Here is a 25645-nt window from a genome sequence, read left to right on the forward strand (position 1 = left end):
TTCATGAAAAATACCACATCTTTTGTGAGCTGCAGGGCAATGATGAGGGACGAGTTACTCCTGAGAACTCCTCACAGCTGCCATGCACCTGATTCCCATCCAATCCTTTCATCTCACAGTGGTGACTCTAAAGACCCAGAGAGGAGAAAGGACCACAGTGAAGTGAGCGGGAGGCGGGAGTCCAGCCTCCCCCAGCTCTTTCTGTGACTGATAAGAACAGATACTACACTTGATCTTAGCCAAAAGGCCGAGAAGCGATTCTTTCTGTGACTGAGAGTTGCCTGTTATCGACTTAGATTTTGTTGGTGAGGGATGGGCTGGTGGGAGGAAAAAGAATGTGATGGAAGAAATGAAATGTGAATCTGCTGTGTTCCATCCAAGCCACATCACAAAAGAGATGCCTGAATACTATATATGCTCATATTGTTTATACATATATGTAATTTTTATTTTATATTAGAGCATAGTTGATTAACAATGTGTCAATTTCAGGTGTATGGCAAAGTGATTCATTTATACATATACCTGTATCTGTTCTTTTTCAAATTCTTTTCTGGTTTAGCTTATTACAGAATATTGAGCAGAGTTCCCTGTCCTTGTTGGTTATCTGTTTTAAATACAGTAGTGTTGAGTTCAGTATATATTAACCTTCTCCTTGACTACTTCTGTCAATGCTCAGAGGTGAGGTGGGCCCATGGAGTGGTGGTATGGGTTCAACTGTGTTCCCCCAAAATGTATTGCTAACCCCTAGCCACTCAGAATGTGACCTTATATGGAAATAGGGTCTTTACAGAAGTGAGCAAGTTAAAATGAAGTCACTGCATATGTACTCAGTTGTATCCGATATTTTTTGCAACCCTGCGGACTATAGCCCGCAAGTCTCCTCTGTCCATGGGATTTCCCAGGCAAGAATACTGGAGGAGGTTGCCATCTCCTCCTCCAGGGGATCTTCCCAACCCAGCGATCACTGAACCTGCATCTCCTGCATTGGCAGGCAGATTCTTTACCAATGAGCCACCCGGGACGCCCTAAAATGAAGTCGTTAGGATGACCCTAATCCAATAGGAATGGTATCTTTATAAAAAGGAGAAGTTTGGACCCACGACAGACAGGCACGCAGGGAGAATGCCAGGCAAAGATAAAGGCAAAGATGGGGGTGATGAGTCTGTAAGCTGAGGAATGCCGAGGGTGGCAGCGACCCTCCCGAAGTCAGGAGTGGGGCTCGGAACAAACTCTTCCTCACAGCCCTGCCTGGGAACCAGCCCTGCGGACACCTTGATCTTGGACTTCTGGCCTGCAGAACTCAGACAATACACTTCTGTCACTGGAGCCACCCAGTCTGTGGGGCTTTGTTATGACAGCCCTAGGAAGTGAGTGGGGCTGGGCCGGGGCTCACAGCCACCCTTCATCGCACGCGCCCTCATCACAAGGCCCCTAACCTGTGTGCTCCCCTCCCCCCTGCACTGTCCTCATCCTTAAATCCCCAGCCCACTTGCCCTCAACACCAGCCTTGACGAAGGCCCACGACCCTGGGCCCTGGCCTGACCTCACCCTGACACCAAGCTCAGAGTGGGTGAGCCTTGAGGGAGGGGAAGGATGCCCTCCTCGCTCACCGACACCGGTCTTCTCCCACTTTCCAAGACAGGACAGGCAGAGACATCAGAAACAGGCTCCCCGGGCCCCCAGGTGGGGTTGGCTCTAAGAGACCAACCTCTGACCCCACAGCTCTGGCCTCTCAGCCTGACTGAGGGAGAATCCCCTCCCTACCTTTTAAAATTTACAGTGCTCTTTATTTTACACAGTCTTCTGTCATTTTAGAGCTGTCTTTTTTTTTTAACTTTTTATTTTTATATTAGGATATAGCTGATTAACGAGGCCTTCCCTGTGGCTCCGATGGTAAAGCATCTGCCTGCAATGCGGGAGACCTGGGTTTAATCCCTGGGTCGGGAAGATCTCCTGGAGAAGGAAATGGCAACCTACTCCAGTACTCTTGCTGGAGAATCCCATGGACAGAGGAGCCTGGTAGGCTACAGTCCATGGGGTCGCAAAGAGTTGGACACGATTGAGTGACTTTACTTTTTATAGCTGATTAACAATGCTGTGATAGTTTCAGGTGGATAGCAAATGAACTCAGCCATACATACACACGTGTCCATTCTCTCCCATAGAGCTCTTTAGATCGGAGAGGTGTAGCAGTTAATTGAGGCGGTAAGTCTAACAATGGGGGAGGGGCTAAAAGATTGCTCTGAATTCAGATCTTGATAATTTAGTTATTTTGCTAGTGGATATTTAGAAAATTGGAAAAATTTAAAATGTTGGACAAACATCCAGATAACAGATCAAAATGTCTTACTTTTACTTGGTTTCAAGAAGGCAAGGATCCCTTGAAGGGGACTTCAGCCTTTTGGAGTCTTCTAATGCGTGAATGGTGTGCTTTCTGCCCAGTCTAACTGAATTCCTCCTTTCATAGTCAAAGTGAATGCAGGTCTAGGCCTGCAGTGGCTTCAGAGCATCACCCCAGCGATCCTTAGGGGCTCTGTGGGGTGGAGAGTGTGCGAAATAGGCTCAGACCAAGCAGCGGTCCAGATTGCTGAAAGGTAGTCTCCATCACTGGAGACTGGCTGGAGAAGTCAGGAAGGGCTTCCTGGAAGAGGAAGAACCAATGCTAATCTTGCTGGAGAGGGTGAGCTGAGTATTATTGCATGACATTAGGAGCCAGGTGCAATCATATACTTTCTCTTATTTTAATTTCTTATATCTGTGAGGCAGGCAATATTATCTGCATCTTATAGTTGAGAAAACTGAGACTTGGAGAAATTAAATGATTAAAACCACACGGCTTTATGTGTCTTAGAGGCCTTATTTAAACTGAGGACTCTCTAACATCAAAGCTCATCTTACTCTTCTGCATTCAAGCTCTGCCTTTTTGGGGAACAGATGTGTTTAAAGGACGGGTGGGATTTGGAAGTGTTGGGGAAGAGGCACTCTAGGCTGGCAAAGGAATGGGGTGAGAACCGACCCAGTGAGTCTGGGGAACCGTGAGGGGGCTGGTCTAATTGGATCTCAGGGAATCAGAGGGAACAAGGAGAACCAAAGTGAGAAGAGTGAGGAGTGTAACTTATCAGGCTGAGCATTCAGACTTGCTGGTAAGCAGTGAGTGAGTGAACCCTGGGATCAAGGATACAGAGCTGGTGCTTTGAAGACCTACCCACCTTTCAAGTCCCCTACCTACCTTGACAGGACCTACCTGTCCCGATGGGACAGGGCCAAGCTGTTCCCCTGCTGCAAAGGCTCTCAAGGAGAAGCATGTGGCCACGTGAGATGGACTCCACTCCCTCCTAAAAGCCCAGCCCCATGCCTCCCTGGGTAAGGGAGACAACCAGCTTCCTTCAAGGGCCACTGAGTCTTCCCTCCATCTGGGTCAGCTTCCACATGGCAGGTCAACTCTGCCAGCATGGACTCATCCTCAGTGGTACCTCCCACATTCCACATGGCTCACCAGGCCCTGGGCAGCCCCTTAATCCTCAGTGGTTCCCCTCCTCCATGCCTGGGCACAATTTTCTGTCTAAGTAGGACGTCCCCTTCCCTTCATGGTAGACTTCTATTTTATCTGTCAAGATCCAGTTCAATTGCTTATTTTTTTCCCCTGAGACCTTTGTGACTCAGAGGCAAGATTCCGTTCCTCCACCGGACCTTGTCAGCCCCGTGCACCTCTCTACGTGACCACTGTCTGTTCTGAGTTTTGGGTGCATGGGGAGGAGGTCTGGTGCAGTCCATAACTTGCTCCTTCTGGTGGGCAGACAGAACGGGCCGAGGCAGCAGGGCTAAGTGGTCTACACCTGCCTCCTCAAATGCCAAGGGCTGCAGGGCCACTTGAGCCAGCCTCGGAAGGGCTTGGCTGGCAGGCAGGTGAAGTGTTAATTGCTCAGTCACGTCCGACTTTCCGCAAACCCCGTGTACTGTAGCCCGCCAGGCTCCTCAGTCCATGGGATTCTCCAGGCAAGAATACTAGAATGGGTTGCCATTCCCTTCTCCAGGGGATCTTCCTGACCCAGGGACTGAACCCGAGTCTCCCACATTACAGGCAGATTCTTCACCCTCTGAGCCACCAGGAAAGCCCAGGGCAGGTGAGGAGCAGTGCCCAGTAAGGAAGCACACTGCAGTTGGGAGCATGGCCGGGGTGCTGGATGGCCAGGGGGCAGGATGAGAACAGACACCGGTTAGGCCACTGATTAATGGACAGGTTGAAGGGGCTGGTGCCGAGGCACTTCAGAAGGCAGAGTGTTCAGGACTCAGAGCTGCTGAGAGGTGGTACACAGGAGTTTGAGGGTTTGAGGCGCTGGCTGGTGTTGGGACTGCAGAGTCCGAAGGCAGAGGCAAGGAACCCTGGGCAAAGCAACTGTTCTCCAACCCCCCACGCCAGGGTACAGCATGACAGTATCAACACACACCGCGCTTGTGATCAAGTCCTGTTTATTTTAGAAGGATAAACAGTGGAAGTAGGAAGGAGTGATGAGAGCAAGACCCCCACTCCCCTTGACAGGGCCAGATCCAGCACAGGCTGTGTGTGTGTGTGTGTGTGTGTGTGTGTGTGTGCGCGCGCACAGGTGTGTGTGTGTGTGTGTGTGTGTGTGTGTGTGATCAAGGCTGACCCAGCAGCCTTCACCAGCCTTTACTGAGAGGACAGGGTGCGCAGACAACCTGGGTGGAGATGAATCTGCCACGGAGGTGGCGGTGGGGTAAGTTGTCTCCGAGTCCCTCTGAACCAGGTGAAAAAGACCAAAGGGCCCAAACACTGCTGGCCAAGAGCACCCCACGCTGGCTCTGTCCGTGCCTGGGACAAAGCCACATTCTGGAGGGGAAGGTGTGGTGTCCTCTGGTCACTAGGAAGGACGCGGGTGTCAAGAACAACATGCAAGGAGGCTCTCTGGCCAGCCAGCACCTGTCTCCCCCAGCCATCTCTGTGGAACCTTGCATTAAAAGGCAGCAAGACTTCCCAGGCCCCGCTGCAGGGTGATGGAAGCCCCAGGCCCTTACACATACTGTTTCTTGGAAGCAGAGCTGCTGGGGCGACTGGGGGATTTCCGGCCAGTCTGGGGGGGTGGGTCCAGGAAGAGGGGGGCTCTGGAAGAAGCCAGCCTCTCCTCCGTAGTCAGGTTGGCCCAGTTCTGCTCACTGGACGAGAGCCCGTTGTAGGTGGGGCACGGCGGGGACGAGGGCCCCTCGCCCATGGGGAGGTAGAAGAAGACCTGGTCAGCGTAAGGCTCCGAGGAGGTGCCCGGGGCTGGGGGCGCGTCCTGGCGCTGCCGGGCCCTCAGCCCCCGGCTGAGGCAGCGGCCCAGCAGGTACGCCAGCTCCAGCAGGTTGAGCACCAGGGAGATGAGTCCGACCACCAGCATGAAGATGATGAAGATGGTCTTCTCCGTGGGGCGAGAGACAAAGCAGTCTACGAGGTAGGGGCAGGGTGAGCGCTGGCACACAAAGACAGGCTCCATGGTCCAGCCATAGAGACGCCACTGGCCGTACAGGAAGCCCGCCTCCAGCACGCTCTTGCAGAGCACGCTGGCCACATAGGTGCCCATCAGCGCCCCGCGGATCCGCAGGTGACCGTCCTCCGCCACCGAGATCTTGGCCATCTGTCGCTCTATGGCTGCCAGCGCCCGCTCCACGCGTGGGTCCTTGGCCGGCAGCGCCCGGAGCTCCCCCTCCTTCTGCCGCAGCCGCTCCTCGCGCCGAGACAGGTAGATGACGTGGCCCAGGTAGACCAGGGTGGGCGTGCTGACGAACAGGAACTGCAGCACCCAGTAGCGGATGTGGGAGATGGGGAAGGCCTGGTCGTAACAGACATTGGTGCAGCCTGGCTGGGCCGTGTTACACTCGAAATCCGACTGCTCATCGCCCCACACCGACTCGCCGGCCAGGCCCAGGATGAGAATGCGGAAGATGAAAAGGACCGTCAGCCAGATCTTGCCCACCACGGTCGAGTGCTCCTGGACCTGGTCTAGCAGCTTCTCAAGGAAGCCCCAGTCGCCCATGGCTCCCGGGCCTCTGTCTGCAGGGAGGCATAAGACACGGTCAGCATCCTTCTCAGCTGTCCTCAACAGGCCTGCGGGAGGCTGGCCACGTGTATTTCACCTACTGGGAAACTGAGCTCCCGGAGGGGAAGGGACTGTCCTGGGGGCTCACACCCAGCAGGACTAAAAGCAGACCTTTGGCTGATGGCGGCTAAGCTCTGGCAAGGGTACAGCTAGGAGCCCTGTCTAGTCTCACCTGGGTCCCTCCTGACCCAGCCGAAGGAGCTCAATCCAGGTGAGCCTCCCGAGCCTAAGGGAACAGAGAATTTGAGGAACCGATCCAAGGTCACAGAGCTTTGCCATGCCCCTCCTCCCTTCGGCCCAGGACAGCCTGTCCCCAGACAGTGAGGGGAGGTGGTGGTGATAACTCCAGCTTCCCAGGGGGCCCAAAGCCTCACGTACCCTCTCCCCTCCTCAGCAGCTCTCGCCCAGCGGGCCTCGCTCTAACCTCTGAGTTCCTGGTGAAGGCATGCTAGACACTCAAGGCAGCATCCTGCATTAGCTCCACCTGTCAGCAATAGTGACCACCTGCCGCTTAAGTCCCCTTTCTCCAATCCCCTCCCCTTGACAAAGCTGTTGCTGCCAGATTCTAGGCTCTTGAAAGGAACTGTCATAGCGGGGTGGAGGCACAGGCCACCGAGTACCTAGAACTTAAGGGGGAGAGTCGGGGGGGGGAAGAAGGTAGGGGAAAGGGGCGGGGGAGGTGCTTCTTCGAGGGAGCAAAGCTGTTGAGAGCCGGGCTCTGGAGCCAGACCTGGGTGCAAATCCTACGTCTCTTACTAACGGGGACCTCGGAGAAGTCCCCCCCCCCCCCCCCCCCCCGCAGCAACCTTCCGCTCCTGGCAGGTGGCCCCCTGGCCCTTGCCCGCTGGCCTGCTGGCAAGTGGCGCCCCAGCTCCCCCCCCAGCCCAACTCACCGCCGGCCTTCGGGCAGCCCAGGTGGTGGAGGGGACGCAAGTCGGCCGGAGCGGCGCCCGCGGGAGCCCTGCTGGACGGCGCCGGGCGGCGGGGGCGCCTTAAATAGCGCGCGGGGCGGGGTGGGGGCAGGAAGCGGCGGGCGCTGTTCCGAGCGGGAGGTGGGGGGCGGGACGGGAGGCGCAGGCTCCCTGAAGCCACTCTCAAGGAAGGGGCCTGGGAGGTGGCACTGGGAGTCGGGGGTGTGAGGGGGAGAGACTGCTTCTTTGGCTGTGCAATAGAGAGGTTCCCCGGAGGGATGATGTTTTCCAGGGTGGCCGCATGCGAAAGGATTACAGCCAGAACTTTCTGATCTCAGGCAGCTGTCCTGGGAGGCTCTGAGAGATGGGCAGGTGGGGCTGAGGGTGTGGGGGCCTTCAGGGAAGGGCAGCTCCTTGACCGTGGGGGCCTCTTGCTCTTGTTGAGAAGCGAGAATACCCCTCATTTGTGGGGTGGCCACTGTGTGCCCAGAGCCCTACCAGGCCTTGGGAATGAAGCCTCCTTAGGGCGGGGGAGAGAGGGGTTATAATCTGCCTTCCCTAGTGTCTGTGGTGAAGCTGGGGGTCTCTAGTCAGCCCCTGTTCTTGCCGAAATCTTGAACATCCCCATTCCTGGGAAGGCTGCACCATCAGAGGGCACTAAGAAATGCCCATGGTCCACTAGAGACAGGACTGGGGAGGCGGAGAGGGGAGGCCACGGCGGCTACTCTTCTGACCTTTAGCTTGAATCCCATCCTCATGCCTCTAAATGTGGGGTGGGGGGAGGCATCCCAAAGAAGTAAAGGGGTTGGCAGGGCCCGCCCGTTGTTCACTCAGGCATTACCCTTTTCGTGAACATCCATGGGCTGCAGGCGTTGTCTGTGGAGCTGGGGAGTTGACCATAAACCAGCTAGATGTGGTCCCTGGTCTGTGACTCTCACCGGCTAGAGGGGTCAGGCAGGAACTGGGCCCATAGGCCCTTCAGTTCAGTTTAGTCGCTCAGTTGTGTCCGACTCTTTGCAACCCCATGAATCGCAGCACGCCAGGCCGTGGGTAAGAGTAAAAATGCGAAGTTCTCCTGACTCAGGGGGGCTCAGGTAGGAATGTTTCCTGGAGGAGACAACATTAGCCAGGGCGATGGGAATAATCAGGAGTTGATATTAGGAGTAGAAAAGAGTTTTATTTGAGCCAAACTGAGTGTTCTTGCCCAGGAGACAGCCTCTCAGATAACTCGATGCAAGTGCTCTGGAGAAGCACGATTTTTCAGCACAGTTTATATCTTGTTGGAACGAAGAACACCAGGCAAATCAGGGATACTTCAAAGTTGCGAAAAAACAAAAACAAAACCCACGAAATCACAGATCAGCAGTACACAGCGAGTCAGTACGGCCTTGGCACCTGGGAAGAAACTCTTTATCATTGAAGGAGTAGCAGCATTGGTGTTCCAGAAAGGGAGGCACGATGTAACCTTTATTTTCAACATGAACATTCTTTACTTCTGGTCAATGCACCCTTTTCTTTCATAATTAAAGCACCTGTACAATGTGTGTTTGATAGGGCCACAAACAGGCTGTTTTAGTTAGCATAAAATTCGAATTAACTCTTGCATAAGCTGTGACTCCCCCATACTTCAATACGTGAAACTCTCATCAGCCAGGTGGAGGGTGGGGAGAATATTCTAGGCAAAAGAACAGCAGGAACAAAGGCTGCCAGGTCCTGAGGCTGCACCCGCCTTGGTGGGAGAGGCTGTAGGGCCTAGAAGTTGAGGCTGCTGTTGATCCCTGGGCCCTTATTAAGTTGCTCACACCCTGGTGCCTCAGGTCTTCCTCTGTAGATTGGGGACATAATAGTTCCTACCCGTAGGGCTGATGGGAGATCCAATCAAAGTTCACAGTATACTATTAGTACACAGAAAGTTTTCCAATGGGTGGTGGCTAAAACGTTGTAACAAAACATTTCTGTGACTGAAAGGGTCGGTGGGTGGGTCTTGGTGGGAGCAGAAAGCCGCTGAGAGGGAGGCAGCTCAGGTGGAATATTGGTGAAGGATGGGGCAGCTCAGGAAACAGGAAGGTGGTGTCTGAGGCTTGGTGGCAGAAAGGTCCTGTGTTTCTCCACACCAGGATTCGGCCTGTGGACTCCCGGTGTCCCAGGGTGGGTCCCCAAGGCTCCTGCCTTTGGAGGACCTCCGGGGCACAAGTGTGGTGGGCTCAGCTCCGACCTCAGAACTTTCGGGATCGGCCTGAGCTGACTTCCCGTTCCAGGCCTGTCCCTGAGGACCATGCTGAGCTGAGCCTCCTGAACTTCCAGAGCTGACGACTGCACCCTCTAAGTTCTGACCTCTGAGGGCATGAGAACCGAGGTCCCTGGAGGCGGGTTCTCACCACGCCCCCACTGCCGCCTCCGCTCCCAGAGTTCCTCTCCTGGGGCTGGCTCTCCGAGCGCAGAGCCGATCTGATCTGATCCCATCTACTGGGAAGGAGGGAGGAGCTGCCTTCACCCTTCCCCAGAGACTCTGGAGGGCAGAGTTTGAATGACGCTGCCCCTTCCAGGAAGGGATGAGCCGGGGTCAGCCAAGACAATCCCACACCTGGCCCTTCCACCTGGGAGACGTCCTTAGATCTCCACACCCCCCACTGTTCCCACTGCCCTGACCCTGTGTAGGCCACCATCTCAGTGGCCTCCCACCTGGTCTCCTGGCTTCCCGCCCAGCCTCCACCCTTCCCCAGAAATCAGACCACACACCGCCCTGCTTAAAATCCTTCTCCTTTGCCTCCTGGCCTCGGCCATCTCTGCAGCCTCCTCCCTCTTCCCCTTTCTCTCAGTGATCCAGCCATACTTGACTCTTGCCTTTGTCTGTGCTATTCCCTCTTGCCTCATGCACTCCGCCATTCAGGACCTTGCTCCATGTCCCTTCTAGAAGGTCCCCTTGCTGGCCTCCTCTGGATTCGGCATGCCCTCGGCGGCTCACCTACCGCCCCTGAGCACACTGCTGAGTTGTGTTCATTCACATTGTTGTGCAATGGATCTCCAGAGCATTTTCATCTTGCAAAACGGAATCTCTAGAGATGGAACACTCCCATCTCCCTGACTCCCACCCAGGGTGCATTACCTGCTTCTGTTTTTATCTCTCCTCCCCTGGTGGGCTGTGAGCCCCTTGAGGGCAGGTGACTGAGTCCTGTGTGCATGCCCAGCACCTGGTGGGGAACCAGGCTCGCATATAAGTTTGTGAATCCAAAAAATTATTTACTGAGCTAAACACTGGAGCTCAACCAGGGAACAGCAGTAACACAAATCCCCGTCTTGTGGGCTTTACATTCTAGCTGGAGGGATCCAGACGGAATATAGAACCTGTTAGAGGGTGACAGAGGGGGATACCTGGTAGATGGAGAATAAAGCAGGAAAGGAGGATCAGGGCGTGGTGGTGAGGGGTGGGGGAGGGTGGAGGGCTTGGATTTTGAACAGGAGAGATGCAAAATTCTTCAAAAGCAGCTGACCTTTGTTGTGGACCCTGAAGGAAGAGGGGAAGCCCAGTGGCTCTCTAGGAGAAAGCGCATGCCAGGGAGAGGGAAAGAGAGAGCAGAGGTGCTGAGGCAGGAAGGTGCCTGGTGTTTCCTGCTTGAGGGAACAGCAAGAAGGTCAACATGACAGTGAGGTTAGCAAGGTGAAGAGATGGGTTTGCAAAGGGAACAGGTGGGGCAGATCTCGTAGGTCTCTACAGGTCTGTGTGAGATGACTTTAGAGGTTTGGGGCGTAGGAGTGACAACCTGACTTAGGTTTTAGGGGATCGCTCTGGCCACCTTCCTGGGACTAGACTGTGGGAGTGGGTGGTGGATGCAGACGGCCTCACAGAGGACTCGCTGCCCAGCTGTGCGCAGCGAGGCCTGCTGACAGTCCCCAGCTGTTAGCACGCAGGTCTGCCTCAGCGGTGCAGGTGGCCAGGCCCTGCTGGAGTGGCCCCGGGCAATGGCTGAGCCAGGTGTGGTCAAGGGTCGGGCCATTTCCATGCAACATGGGACTCCTCTCCCCCACCACCTTTGTCTGATGGACACAGAGCTCCCACAGACTGTGGTTCGGTTCTGTTCCTCCCCTTTCTGTTGACGCCCTTTTGCTCTCCCGACTCTTCTGCAGCGTCTGCAGAGTCGGGGGGCAGGAAGCAGGGAGACTGTTGCAGGGATCCCTGAGAGAGGACGGGGGTGTCTTAGCCCAGGCTGCTGTAACAACACACAGACTGGGTGGTTTAAACAACAGAACTTTACTTCTCATGGTTCTGAGGCTGGAAGTCCAAGATCAGGGTGCCAGCCTGGTTGGGTTCTCGGTGAAGGCCATTTTCCTGGTGTATGTTGGGCTGTCTTCTTAGTCTGTCCTCACGTGGCAGAGAAAGAGAGAGAGAGAGAGAGAGAGAGAGAGAGTGACCATCCCCCTCGTGTCTCTTCTCATCAGAGCACAGATCCACCCTCATGACCCATCACTTTCCAAAGTCCCCACCTCTTAATACCATGGCCCTGGAAGTTAGCATTTCAACAAATGAGTTGTGGGAGGACACAAACATTTAGTCCATTTCAAGGGGCTTGGATCAGGGTGAGGAATACAAAATAATCTATTGGCCTTGGGCTGCAGGTTGGCTGTCACACCATGCAGTAGATGTAAACTTGAAAGTGTGTATGTGAAATCTACATCAACAAAAGCACTGTTGAAGGAAGCTTGCAGTGAATCTACCTGGTGGGGGAAGAGGACATAGAGGTGTGTACCCTCGGAAGAAATAGAGGAAAAGAATAGAATGGGAAAGACTAGAGATCTCTTCAAGAAAATTAGAGATACCAAAGGAAGATTTCATGCAAAGATGGGCTCAATAAAGGACAGAAATGGTATGGACCTAACAGAAGCAGAAAATATTAAGAAGAGGTGGCAAGAATACACAGAAGAACCATACAAAAAAGATCCTCATGACCCAGACAATCACGATGGTGTGATCACTCACCTAGAGCCAGACATCCTGGAGTGTGAAGTCAAGTGGGCCTTAGGAGCATCACTAGGAACAAAGCTAGTAGAAGTGATGGAATACCAGTTGACTTATTTTAAATCCTAAAAGATGATGTGGTTAAAGTGCTGCACTCAGTATGCCAGCAAATTTGAACAATTCAGCAGTGGCCACAGGACTGGAAAAGGTCAGCTTTCATTCCAATCCCAAAGAAAGGCAGTGCCAAAGAACGCACAAACTACTGCACAATTGCACTCATCTCACATGCTAGCTAAGTAATGCTCAAAGTTCTCCAAGCCAGGCTTCAACAGTACATGAACCGCGAACTTCCAGATGTTCAAGCTGGATTTAGAAAAGGCAGAGGAATCAGAGATCAAATTGCCAACATCCATTGGATCATCAAAAAATCAAGAGAATACCAGAAAAACATCTATTTCTGCTTTATTGACTATGCCAGAGTGACTGTGTGGATCACAACAAACTGTGGAAAATTCTTCAAGAGATCGGAATACCAGATCACCTGACCTGCTTCCTGAGAAATCTATATGCCGGTCAGGAAGCAACAGTTAGAACTAGACATGGAACAACAGACTGGTTCCAAATCAGGAAAGGAGTACATCAAAACTGTATATTGTCACCCTGCTTATTTAACTTATTTGCAGAGTACATCATGTGAAATGCTGGGCTGGATGAAGCACAAGCTGGAATCAAGTTTGCCAGGAGAAATATTAATAACTTCAGATATACAGATGACACCACCATTATGGCAGAAAATGAAGAAGAACTAAAGAAACTCTTAATGAAAGTGAAAGAGGAGAGAGTGAAAAAGTTGGCTTAAAACTCAACATTCAGAAAACTAAGATCGCGTCTGGTCCCATCACTTCATGACAAATAGATGGGGAAACAGTGACAGACTTTATTTTCTTGGGGTCCAAAATCACTGCAGATGGTGACCACAGCCATGAAATTAAAAGACACTTGATCCTTGGAAGAAAAGTTATGACCAACCTAGACAGCATATTAAAAAGCAGAGATATTACTTTGCCAACAAAGGTCCGTCTAGTCAAAGCTATGGATTTTCCAGTAGTCATGTATGGATGTGAGAGTTGGACCATAAAGAAAGCTGAGCACAGAAGAATTGATGTTTTTGAACTGTGGTGTTAGAGAAGACTCTTGAGAGTCCCTTGGACTGCAAGGAGATCCAACCAGTCCATTCTAAAGGAGATCAGTCCTGGGTGTTCATTGGAAGGACTGACTCTGAAGCTGAAACTCCAATACCCTAGCCACCTGATGGGAAGAACTGACTCATTTGAAAAGACCCTGATGCTGGGAAAGATTGAAGGTGGGAGGAGAAGGGGATGAGAGGATGAGATGGTTGGATGGCATCACTGACTTGATGGACATGAGTTTGAGTAAGCTTCGGGAGTTGGTGATGGACAGGGAAGCCTGGCATGCTGCAGTCCATGGGGCCGCAAAGAGTCGGACATGACTGAGTGACTGAACTGAACTGAACCCTCAGAAGAGAAGGCCAGGAGACTTGAGAGTCACCTTGTGATGGTGGTGTGTGCTGGGCTCTGGATGGTGAATGGTAACTCAACACACGTTGGATGGAAAATGTGAATGGCACTGCTGGGGTCGTCTCTCAGGCCAAAGGTGGGATGGTCAGGGCTGGAATAGTCCCTCATCTGTGGTCTTGGCCTGAAGCCTGGAGAAGCGGGGCCAAGACTGGAGGCTCAGTCCATGCTGGAATAACTGGTGGTGTTCTCTGGTTGCTCTGACCTCCAAGACACCCTTAACCAGGCCCTGGAAGGTGCTGGAATGCAAGGCAGTAAATAGGTGGAGATCACCCCTCCCTGGGACCTTTGCAATCATCCAGTCTAAGCTGGGATTGACACAGGAGATGGCCTAGGTGGCAGGCAGACTTTCCTAAGCATGGGTGTGCTTGGATATTTACTGGATATGTTAACACTGAACTAATGTTTTACTGACACTGTCTCTTTTTATCTCTACAATAATCCTAGGAGTGGATACTATCCTGAGACCGGGCTGAATATGTTCCTTTTGCCCCTCAGATCTGCTCTGTGCCCTGGGAGCCTGAGCTGCACTGCCTCAATAGGCTTCCGTGCCCTTGTTTCTGGTTGTGTTGGTTCAGGGGGAGCACTGGTTGGGTGGGCAGGAGATGGGAGAGTGAAGACATGGTATTTGATTGCTGTGCTTCTATGCGTCCTTGCAGCTCCTGTGTAGCACCCCCATCCATCGCTACCCTGGTACTAGCCCCAGAGTTCCCTTTGTGGGTTTCCTTAATCATGCCCATACCTTTGGGGCTTCCCAGGTGGTGCTAGTGGCAAAGAATCCGCCTGCCAATGCAGAGACACAGGAGACGTGGGTTCGATCCCTGGGTTGGGAAGATCCTCTGGAGGAGGGCATGGCAACCCACTCCAGTATTCTTGCCTGAAGAATCCCATGGACAGAGGCGCCTGGCGGGCTACAGTCCATAGGATCACAAAAAGTCAGCTACTACTGAGCAACTAACACTCACACACACACACACACACACACACACACAGGGCCCATACCTTCAAAAATGGTCCCTCAAGGAAAACTCTTTGCAGTTCCTTGGTCTGAATGTGCCATCTTATTTCTTTGAGACCCTAACAGACTGATACAATTCCCATTGTATTGATGATAAGACCGAGGTTCTGAAAGCCTGCTCGAGGTGCAATATGGTGAAGCTGTGGTCCTGAAGTGGTTAAGCTATGATTCAACCTGGGAGGTGGGTGTCAGCCCAGCCCTGGGCCCTTTACACTTGGCTGGCTCATCCACCCCGGTAATGGCCACACAGGAGAGCAAAGGTGAACCCCAGCCTGTTCTGTCGACACAACCACGGGTCCCTTTCCCCGCCTGCATTAGCTCTTGGCTCACTGCCTCCCGGCCTTGGCTTTGATAGTTACTAAATGTTCCTCTGAGTTAGTATAACCTTGCACCCCTCTTTGCTTTCCATCTTGACCTGGCTTGGATGTTGGGTGTTCCCTAAATTTCAGGTCAGCACATGGTGCTGGGAGTAGGACTGGGAACCACCTGGGCTTGGTTAGTGCAGGGGATGAGTGCATCTCTGTCTCCCCCAGACTCTGAGCTCCTTGGGCTCAGATCCTACTCCCCTGCACAGTCCTTGTGTCTGCCGGAGAGGCTGGAATGGAGAAAATGCTCAGGGCAACGGAAGGAGCTGGACAGTACTTGGGTGAGGCTGGGCTGCATGCTGTTGGAGAAACCTGGAGTGAGCACACAGGAGTGAAAAGTATGAGTAACAGGGATTTTGTGTACATAGGGTGGGGCTGCCCGTTGTGGATGACAATGATCAGGTTACAAAGGAGGAGGGCCTTGTGGTTTGTCTTTACAACCAGAGGGCTGTGATTGTGTGTGCTCAGGGCAGGGTCTGGCTGTAAAGTAGCGGTCCAGTTATAGAGGGAGCACAGCGCCCTCTTGTGACCACATGTGCAATCGCAGCATATATATCTGTAGGTTCCATTCGCACTTGGGTCAACCCAGCCCCAGCCTGGAGCTCTGTCCCCTTCTGAGGGCTGCCTTCTCTGCCCTCAAGGTCTTGTGGGTGGGATGGGTTTAGGGTGTGTTGAGCTTGCTGTGCCTGGGGTCATGCAAATAGAGCTGCTTGGTGGCATTTGGTGGAAGATTTGGGCTGGAGATATGATCCCAGAAAGTGTTAGTCGCTCAGTCATGTCTAACTCTTTGTGACCCATGGACTGTGGCCTGCCAGGCTCCTCCGCCCATGGAATTTTCCAGGCAAGAATACTAGAGTAGGTTGCCATTTCCTTCTCCAGGGTGTCTTCCCGACGCAGGGACCAAACCCTGATCTCCTGCATTGCTGGCAGATTCTTCACTGTCTGAACCACCAGGGAAGTGGGTGAGAGCGTGGGCGAAAAGAGGAGAGTCGACCTGTATAAAACACAGCCTTTATTCATTTCAAGAAAAATTCCTTGGGGATGTTCCTATCAGTACATCCACCTCAAGTCCCTGAGAGGCTGGCACCAGATTGAGCACGGTGTGGAAGGAAGATGGGAGCAAAGCTGCCTGAAGCTGGAGGAATGACCAGGGGCGTGGGGCTTCCTGGAGGGCAGTGGCGGCCCAGAGGGTCTCTGGGTGTCACCAGAGCTGCCTCCTCCTCTTCCCAGGCTCACTCTCAGCCTCCAGCCCTCCACCACTGGGTGGATACTTCCCTTTCCACCCCAGGAATCTGGGTGCCGCTCCGGAAGGAAGATGCCCTTTGGCCTGGTGCATCCAACCCAAGGCAAGCATCTTTCTATGGCCTCTGGGCATCTGCACTTGCTTTCCCCGGCTAAGAAGCTCATCTTACCTCCCTTAAATATTCCTCCCTCGGGGAAGCCTCTCCTGATCACTCCTTCCTGGGTTAGGGGAAGCCCTGCCAAGTGTCACCTTGTAGGCAGCAGTTAACCGGCTTGTTTCAACGTCTGTCTCCCAGGAGGGCCTGTGGTGTGACCTATACCAGATAGATGGCACAGTGTCCAGCGTTCAAAAGAAAAAATCTGCTAAAAATGGAACTGCATAGTGTAGTGAATTCAGAGCGGGGGCACCCAGCACCCGTAGGATCCCTCCACCGGCACCATAGGACCCTGCTGCTGTCCCCACGGGCAGCCCCAGGATGGCCCCCCCGGCCCCGTGGTCAGATGGGGGTCATGGTGGGTGCCGAAGCACACAGCTTGCTGTCGCGGGAGTCCGGGCTCAGGTCCCCGGCCTCCAGCAGCCTGTGGTGGCAGCGGCAGGTGGAGGCCCGGCTGGCGGAGGCGGCGTGGCCGCGGCCCCCGCGCTGGCTCTTCCTGTGAAGGCTTCGCACGACCCTGTGGAAGATGAGGTAGCAGATCTCGCAGAAGGTGAGCACGATGCAGGCGGCGGAGGCGCCCACCATGAAGTAGGTGAAGAGCTTCTTCTCGGTGGGCCGGGCGATGTAGCAGTCCACGGTGTTGGGGCAGGGCGCCACGTTGGCGCACTGCACCAGGCGGGGCATGCCGAAGCCGTACCAGAGCGTGTGCAGCAAGTAGAGGAAGAGAAATTCGATGAGGAGCTTGAAGACGAGGCTCAGCAGGTAGGTCCACCAGAGGCCGCCGTGCTTCTTGCCCGTGTCGTCGTAGAGCTTGGTGCACTGGTCGCCGTGTTTCTGCCGGTGCCGCCGCTCGCGCTCCTCACGGTAGGCCACGTGCAGGATGACCAGCAGCGACGGGCACGTGACGAAGATGAGCTGCAGGGCCCAGAGGCGGATGTTGGAGATGGGGAAGAACTCATCGTAGCAGACGTTGGTGCAGCCCGGCTGCTTGGTGTTGCAGTCAAAGTCCTTCTGCTCGTCCCCCCACACGCGCTCCGCGGCCACCACGTAGACCAGCACGCGGAAGACGAACACCACCGACAGCCAGATGCGTCCGAAGGCCGTGGAGTACTTGTTGACTCCGCTCAGCAGGGCCTGGAGCGTCTTCCAGTCCATGGTGCCTGGGGCGGGGCGCCGGGGCCGTGCCCACCTGACAGAATAGGAAAGCCCCTGTGTGAACCACCAATAGGCGACAGACACCTAGAGAACTTCTCCCTGGAGGGGGTGCATGCCAAGCCACTCCAGGATTCTTGCCTGGAGAATCCTCATGGACAGAGGAGCCTGGCAGGCTACAGTCTAAAGGGTCCCAGAGTTGGACACGGCTGAAGCGACTTAGCACACGCACATAGAGCTTTTACTGTGTGCCAGTAAGTTCTTTGTGTGGATGGATTCGTTTGCTCATCCCAACCACTCTGAGACATCAGGACTATTCTTACTAAGCTACAGAGAGGAAACAGGCACAGACAGGTCAAGTAGCCTGCCCAAAGTAACAGAACTAGTATGCTGGCAGGAAGGGAATGCACACTTGCTGATAACAATAATTACTTATTGAACACTTACTATGAGGCCAGGCCAGAAGCTAAACACTTTATGTATGAAAGTGAAAAGTGAAGTTGCTCAGTTGTGTCCAACTCTTTGCAACACCACAGACTGTAGCCCACCAGGCTCCTCAGGCCATGGGACTTTCCAGGTAAGAATACCGGAGTGGGTTGCCATTTCCTTCTCCAGGGGATCTTCCCGACCCAGGGATCGAACCCGGGTCTCCTGCACTGCAGGCAGACGCTTTACCGTCTGAGCCACCAGGGAACTCATTTAATCCTTATAATGACTCTGTGAGGTAGGCATGTTATGCTTCTCATTGACAGATGAAGAAACTGATAATCAAATGAGAAAATGATTGCAAAGCACTTGGTACACAGTAAGTGCTCAGTAAATGCTGGCTACTCATTGTGATGTGAAATCTAGAGTGGTCAAGTCACTCATTTAAAACTAGAACTGAATTCAGAGCTGGGCTCTCTACCACCTTCTCTCCCCTTCTCCAATGGATATCTGCCCCAGACCAGGTTCTCAGAACTGACCTTGTTGATGCCTCACTACCTTCCTGTGAACTGGGGTCACGAAGCCCATTCTTCAGAGAGGAAACTGGGGCTCAGAAAGGGGAAATCAACCTCCCTAAGGCCTCACAGCCAGTGGGTTGTGAAGTCGGGAGACCAATTCATGCTGGGGGGATGTGTGGAGAGGGTAATGGTCTGGTTCCTGGGGACATCAGTTCCAGGGAATATCTAGGGACACCCGCTGCAGGCTGTGCTGGAGCCTGAGGGAGCCCCAGCCACCCCAGCCATGTGGGATGCCAGGGCTTTGTGGTGGGGAGCCATGCTTTGTTTAAGTCCCCGGATCACACATTTTCCTACCAGTCCTGGAGTGACTCAGAGGGTGTGGACAGGTGGGTCTGCCTGAGTGCACCTAGTATCTGCCTAGAGGGTGTAGGAGCGCACGCCTCTCCATGTGTACATGTGGGGCTGTGAGCTCCTGGAGCTGCGTCTGAGCGTGCACAGTGACTGCAGGACCATCCCTGTATCGCTGCCTCTCACCCCTCCACCGCCCTGCTCCCAGCACCGTCACCCTTGCTGCTATTATTGCCTCAGCCTCTTGGCTGGCCTAGAAGGCTTCTTGGGCTTCCCTGGTGGTTCAGCTGGTAAAGAATCCGCCTGCAGTGTGGGAGACCTGGGTTTGATCCCTGGGTTGGGAAGATCCCCTGAAGAAGGGAAAGTCTACCCACTCCAGTATTCTGACCTAGAGAATTCCACGGACTGTGTAGTCCATGGGGTTGCAAAGAGTCGGACACGGCTGAGGCACTTTCACTCACTTGGCTGGCCTAAGTGTCTGCTTCTGGGCCCCTGGAGCTCATTAAGTTGAATCATGTCACTCCCTTGTTTAAAACTTTCTACTAGGGCTTCCCTGGTGGCGCAGTGGTAAAGAAGCCACCTGTCAATGCAGGGGACATGGGTTTGATCCCTGGTCCAGGAAGCTCGCACATGCCCACGGAGCCACTAAGCCCGTGTGCCACGACTACTGAGCCTGTGCTCCGGAGCCTGGGAAACTCAACTACTGAGCCCTAGAGCCGTAATTATTGAAGCCTGAGAGTCCTAGAGCCTGTGCTCTGCAACGAGAGGAGCTACCACGATGAGGAGACTGCGCACTGCAACGAGAGTAGCCCCTCGCTTGCCACAGTTAAAGAAAAGCCTGCGCAGCAGCAAAGACCCAGCAAAGCAAAAAAGCAATAACAACAACAATAACAACTTTCTGCTAGCTTCTCATTACTCTTAGAATAAAACTCCGGATTCTACATCCTCACCCTACTCTCCTACACTCTAATGAGTGCCTCTGGGGCTTTGTAATTATCCCTGTTGCCTGGGGTGCTCTTCCTCCAGAACCTTGCATGACTGGGCCCTAGTCATCGCTGAGGCCTCTGCTAAAACATCTTCTAATCAGAGGCTTCCCTAGATACCTGGAGGCCCTGCCCTCTCAGTCCTCTTCTCCTGCCCCCTTTATTTTCTTCCTAGAATTTAATTACCATTAGGAATTAAAGTGAAAAAGTGAAGTCACTTAGTTGTGTCCGACTCTTTGTGACCCCACGGACTGTAACCTATCAGGCTCCTCCAACCATGGGGTTTTCCAGACAAGAATACTGGAGTGGGTTGCCATTTCCTTCTCCAGGGGATCCTGCTGACCCAGGGAATTAGGAATTAAAGTGTTTGTTTAATCCTCTACCTCTCTGAATTTTCATGAATTTGTTTCACAAGGGCAATTCTTGTACACGCACTGGCAGTAGCATGCAATAAAACAGCGTATGAAAGTGTCATTCTCCGGCCCCCTCCCCAGTTCCTTCCCAGACCTTTGGGGAGGGGCAGTGGGAAGTACATGGAGCCTGGAGCCACATCTGGATTCAAGCCTCAGCCCTACCCCTTCTCCTTGGGTGACTTCCCAGGTAATCTCCTTGACTTTCTTGCCTTATCTCCAAAGGGAGAAAATAATTCCCACTTTCTTGAGCTGACGTAAGGATCATAAAAGATCATTCCCTCCGCAGCCTGCCACTCACCTGGTGGGAGTTCAAGAAGACTGCAGTGGAGGTTGGAACCCCGTCTGCCAGCCCGGGGAGGAGAGGGGCCCAGACAGGTGTTTCCACCTGAGCCATCCCAGGCCAGCCCACCTGGGGGCTGTCCCTCCTTGGCCGGCACCTTCCACCTTCCAGTCCTGTCTGCCCAGTCCTGCCTGACACGCCCTAGGAGCGCGACTCACCGGCAAAGAATTTCCCTCCAAGCCGAGGTTGGGGACTGGTGGAGCCGGTTCCGGTCCCCACTGCCGTCCCCAAGAGCAGCTCCCTGCGATCCGCTTTGCCCATGCCCCGGGACCCAGCCGAACCCAGCTTTCACTGCCCACTCCACAGTGCCCACTGGTCGGCCCCACTCCCCGGGGCCAAACCCCTCTATCCCCACCCGCCACCCCAGTTCCCGTCCGTTCCATTAAGTTTGCGCGACGTGGGAGGGGGCTGTCCAGGAACCTTCAGCAGCTGGAGCCTCCACCCCGCCCAGAACCGAGGGGGTGAGAAGGCAGCTGGGGAGTGGGGTGGGGGAGGTCCCTCCATCTCTTCCCATGCTCTCCCCTCCCAGGCTCAGCCTGGCCGGAAGGCAGGAGCAAGCCCCAGCCCCGCCCAGGGTCACCCGGGGGCGCTCGGCGCGCGTGGTCGCAGGGTGGGGAGGCACCCCGCAGCTTACCCGCAGCGGCGCGGCCAGCGGGGGAGCCAGGACCCCGCGTCCTCAAGAGCCGAAGCCCGCGCGAGCAGGGAGGGAGCCGCGTCTCTGCAGTAGCCGGGAGGCGCGTGGCGGCCAGCAAAGCCGGGGGCGGCTTAGGAGAGGGCGAGTCGGGGGAGGAGCTCGCGAGCCGCCCGCGGCGAGGGTCGAGTTCTCGTCCCGACGTTGTGCCTGGCTCCTCCGGCGACCTTCGTCGGGGCTCGACGCTTGCTATTCTGAGTCTCGGTCTCTCCTTCGTGAGCGAAACCGGGGCATCGGTGGCCCTGGGCAGGGCTGTGTGGCAAAGGCTCCAATGAGATTCGGGGCGTGAAGCGCTCCACACTGTTAAGTGCCAAGTGGTCCCCGGGCCGACTGCAATCGGGACGCGCCCACGTGCGTTACCACGGCTACTGCGTCCGCGCCCTGCGGGTCACTGTCCCCGCCTGGTCCATGGCCTCGACCCTGCGTGGGCGGCTGCCCTCCCTGCACACGCGCGTGGCTCAGGCTCCGCGTCCTGGAGTGGGGGCAGGGGCCCTGTGCCCGCAGCAGGAAGAGGCACTCTGCTGCGGAGAGGAGATGGAGCGGGGTGGATCCTCTGTTCAGGGGTGAGGGTGGGATGGGGGCAGGTTGTTACCTGGAGTTACTGCAAGGGGCAGATCCTGTTTGTGTGTGTGTGGCTGGGATGGGGGGGATGGGGGTGGGGGGCGGGGGTGGGGGGGTGATGGTGGTTAAGCGGGAGGTGAGGGCGCCTAGCCTGGTCTTTAGACCCCCTGAGGAGCGGGCGGGGCCTGCGGGTTGGACTGGGCTGAGATGGGCTGGGCCCTGAAGACAAGGCTGCTTTGTCTTCTTGACTAATGTCTCATGACTAGGAACCTATGGGAGCCCTTGGGCCTCAGCCTTGTCGGGGAACCTCCAGGGTTTCCGGTCTCCTGAGGAGTCTGGATCTTAGTCACCAAAGGGCCCAAGGACTCCCTGTCTGAGATGACGTTGCTAGCAGGAGGGTGACTATTTATGACTTCTCCCCAGGACTGTACTGGCTTAGGCCTGTGGCTCTGGTGTAATTAACAGCACCCCCTCTTACTCTCAAAAGTACCCCCAAGCTTGGGAAGATGGATTACACCGTCACCCTACTTACTTACTCCTTGTAGAAAACTATCACTGCCTTGGGGGCTCAGAGACATCTTTGGTCCAAGCACTATCGGGCAGGCTTTACTTCGTCCTCACGCTGCCACAAGAGGAAGGTACAATCCTTCCCACTGTTAGGAAAGAGAAAATTGAGGCACAGAGAGGTTAGGTGATTTGCCCAGGGTCACACAGCCAAGAAGGAGCAGAGCCAGCTCTGGAGGCCGCAGCTGTGTCGAGTTTCTGGGTTGGGCAAAACCACAGGGCCGAGGCCATCAGAGGCCACTCCGAGAATTCTTGCTGAGACTGAACAGCACCCTGCCACCTCTGGGGCTGCGTTTCAGAGCAAACCTTGTTCTCCACTTCCTCACCTCCTAGTCACACTTCAGTCCTTTTGAACAATGTCGCCTCTGTAACCAAAGACAGCCCTGTAAGGTCAACACGGATTCCCAGGTGCTAAATCCTGCAGTAATGTCTCTGTCCTCCTCCTGTATCTTCAGAAGTACTTGACACAGCTGACCGCTCCTTTCCTCTCAAAACGCTTTCTTCCCTTTGCTTCTTTGACTCCTAGTTTCCTTGTGCCTTCACATCCTGGTTCCAGCCTCTCCTCTCCTGGGTGGATTCAGCCCGTCCTGGGGCTTGCAGTGCTATCTGCCGGCTGCTGGGTGTCATGTTTCTAGTGCCAGTCTCGACGGCCCCCTGGGCACCAGACTGTATACCAGGGCTGCCCTCCTGACCAGTTCTAGTTATTGTTTTTTCCTTCTTGAGATCAACTGCATATTCCGCTTGATAGATATTCCTCTTTTTTTCATTTACCCTATGGAGGTATGCTGGGTACATAGTTCTGCACTTGGCTATTTTCATGTAACAAAATATACGACATTTCCTCTGTCAGTAGGTATAGAGCTATCACATCAAGAAAATATTTGAATAGTATTTCATTTTCCCCTATAGTGTATGTGAAGCTGTTTCTTAAAAAAATACAACTGAATAGCATATGTGTTGTAATATATTTAATCACTCCTGTATCGATGAAAATTAAGGATGTTTTCCATCTTGTATTTCTTTCCATTGTAAACATCACTGCAATAAGTACAGTTAGACAAGCATCACTGAACACATTTTAAAAATTGTGTCTATAGGATATTCTTAGGAGTGGAATTTTGGAGTTAAAGTATGCTATTTAAAAATTTTTAAAAGTATTTATTGAACTTGTTATAATATTGCTTCTGTATTATGTTTTGTTTTTTTGGCTGCTAGCATGTGGGATCGTAGCTCCTTGACCAGGGATTGAACCTGCAACCCCTGCACTGGAAGGCACAATCTTAACCCCTGGACCACCAGGGAAGTCCCTCATTTAAAATTTTGACAGATATTGCCAAATCTCCTCCATAGATGTATCAGTTTATACTACCATCAGAGTGCTTGTTCCCCCATATTCTTATCAATACAGAGCATTAGCAAACTTTATGATCTTTGCTAGTAGTATCTCATTGTATTTTTATTTTGCATTTCTCTTATTATGAGTGAGAATGAGCATCTTTTCATACACTTAAGGGCCACTTGTGTTTCTTTTTCTGTGAACTGTCTTTTGCTTTTGCCCATTTTTTTCTGTTAGGTGGTTGTGTTTTTAAAATTACTGATTTCCTAGGTGCTTTTTACATATTAAAGAAACACACCCTCTGTCTATAATGCAAATAACAAGGATTTTACCCTCCCCTCTAAGTCTGACACTTGTATTTTGTCTTTGCATATGGGGTTTTGCCATGCAGAATTAAACATTTTTTTTGTGTGGTCAAGTGTATCAATCTTGTCTTTTATGGCCTCTGGATTTGGTCATAATTAGACATGCCTTCCCCACTCTGAGAATTGAAAAAAGTTCTTTTCCCATGGCTTCTTCCAGCTAAAGTAGTGCTTTAATGCTATATATCAGATCACATCGCTCCCCTATTAAAAGCTTAGAGAGACGTACCATTACTTTTATTCTGACACCCACTCTCCTGACATCGCCCTCAAAACCCCAAGTGACCTGGTCCTGCCTCACCTGCCATCACGTTTCCCGGGTTGCTACTGCCGTCACCCTGGCCTACTTTCTGTTCTGCAGCAGCCGCGTCAGTCCTTCCTTCTGCCTGGACTGCTCTTGGGCAGCTTCCCCCTCCTCACTCACGTCTCAGCTTCTCACGGGGGTATTCCCTGGTCAGCCCATCTGAGGAGACCTCACCCACTTCCTCAGCACTCGCTCTCCAGAACATCCCTTGGAATTATTTCCAGGAGATCAGGGAGCTCCCTGGTTGCCGACGTCAGTGCCTGTTTGTAAAGTAAAAGGCTGTGTGTGAGGACAGTGGGTTACTCGGTGAGGTGGGGTAGCTGTGTGTCCAGGGGGCAGCCTGTGGCACAGCTGCGCAGGTTTGGTGCGTGTGCTGTGTGCTCGTGGAGGTGACTGGTAGGGGTTTGTGAGGTTGTGTGCACGTGTGGCTCTATGTGTGGTGGCGTTATTCTGCCCTAGTAACCAGGTGATTTGACTGCCCAGGTCCTATGACTCTGACCTTGTCAGATGCCCTTGCTGTTTCTGGAGTGAGCTGCAAGGGTCCCATTCCAGAAGGAGGACCTCCAGGCCGTGCTGTCCACGCCAAGATTCTGCTTCCTGCAGGGGAGTGTGTGTGAGGCCATCTAGGCCAGCCTCCTGTCTCAGGGTGGGGCTGTGTTGCACCCGGGCTTGGCAGCTGCCCCTGCCACCCCCACTCCCCTGTGGGCCTGCACCTGCTCTCCGGGGGCGGCAGGCCCAAAGTCTGCCGCTGTGGTCTTCCCGCCCAGGCTGGGCTCAGCTGCTGATGCCCCCGGGCAGGAGCCCCTGTCTGCAGCTCTGCCCGGGCCCCGATCGGGGGGCTTCTGTCTCCTGCTGGGGTTTTGTTGTGTCTGTGGGCAGCCCTGAAGGCCTTCTCCACCCTTGATCACAGAGGTGGGGCAGACGGAACCCTCTGGAAAGCAGGTTGGAGGAAGCGTGGGGGCTTTCCAGTCCTGCTGCTGCGTGTCTGGGGCTGTGGGTAGGAAGGGGCTAGTCCCAGAGCCGGGCTAGAATGCTGCTTTCCTTTCAGGACTTCCTGAGTGACCTGGAACTTCTACTGCTCAACTTGATCCTCAAATAGAGGTAATCCGGAGCTGCTCTGAGTTGGGGAAGGGTTCAGGCCATCTACATGTGTCCTGGGATCCCGTCCCTTCTCACCTCCCAGGACCTCTCACCACGCCCTCTTTCTCCTCTGGTCATCACCCTTTTGTTCTTTACCCAGTCTTTCCCATGACAATAAGCATCCTGGTATTTCTGCAGCCTAACAAAAAAAACTCCCTTGACCCCGTAT

The 25645-nt window shown here is 53.7% G+C and overlaps 2 protein-coding genes and 1 pseudogene across 2 annotated transcripts; all 3 read right to left on the bottom strand.

The window, feature by feature from the left end:
• Positions 1-157: 157 nt before the first annotated feature.
• LOC139035389 (U2 spliceosomal RNA) lies at positions 158-259 on the bottom strand (annotated as a pseudogene).
• A 4774-nt stretch (positions 260-5033) lies between these two features.
• On the bottom strand, positions 5034-7069 carry GJA4 (gap junction protein alpha 4). The gene is made up of 2 exons (XM_020908681.2): positions 6992-7069; positions 5034-6052 (listed from the first exon to the last, which is right to left on the bottom strand). Exon 2 carries the CDS (start codon positions 6033-6035, stop codon positions 5034-5036), a length of 1002 nt encoding a protein of 333 aa, XP_020764340.1. The 5' UTR covers positions 6036-6052; positions 6992-7069.
• Positions 7070-15936: 8867 nt separating this feature from the next.
• On the bottom strand, positions 15937-21600 carry GJB3 (gap junction protein beta 3). The gene is made up of 2 exons (XM_020908683.2): positions 21153-21600; positions 15937-17527 (listed from the first exon to the last, which is right to left on the bottom strand). The coding sequence occupies exon 2, from the start codon at positions 17491-17493 to the stop codon at positions 16681-16683; it is 813 nt and encodes a 270-aa protein (XP_020764342.1). The 5' UTR covers positions 17494-17527; positions 21153-21600; the 3' UTR covers positions 15937-16680.
• Positions 21601-25645: the final 4045 nt, after the last annotated feature.

The sequence above is a fragment of the Odocoileus virginianus genome, chromosome 5 (assembly GCF_023699985.2).
Source record: "Odocoileus virginianus isolate 20LAN1187 ecotype Illinois chromosome 5, Ovbor_1.2, whole genome shotgun sequence".
Classification (NCBI taxonomy): domain Eukaryota; kingdom Metazoa; phylum Chordata; class Mammalia; order Artiodactyla; family Cervidae; genus Odocoileus; species Odocoileus virginianus.

Excerpts from the sequence above, each read along its gene's own strand:
- GJA4 (XM_020908681.2), bottom strand. The coding sequence starts at position 6,035 with ATGGGCGACTGGGGCTTCCTTGAGAAGCTGCTAGACCAGGTCCAGGAG.
- GJB3 (XM_020908683.2), bottom strand. The coding sequence starts at position 17,493 with ATGGACTGGAAGACGCTCCAGGCCCTGCTGAGCGGAGTCAACAAGTAC.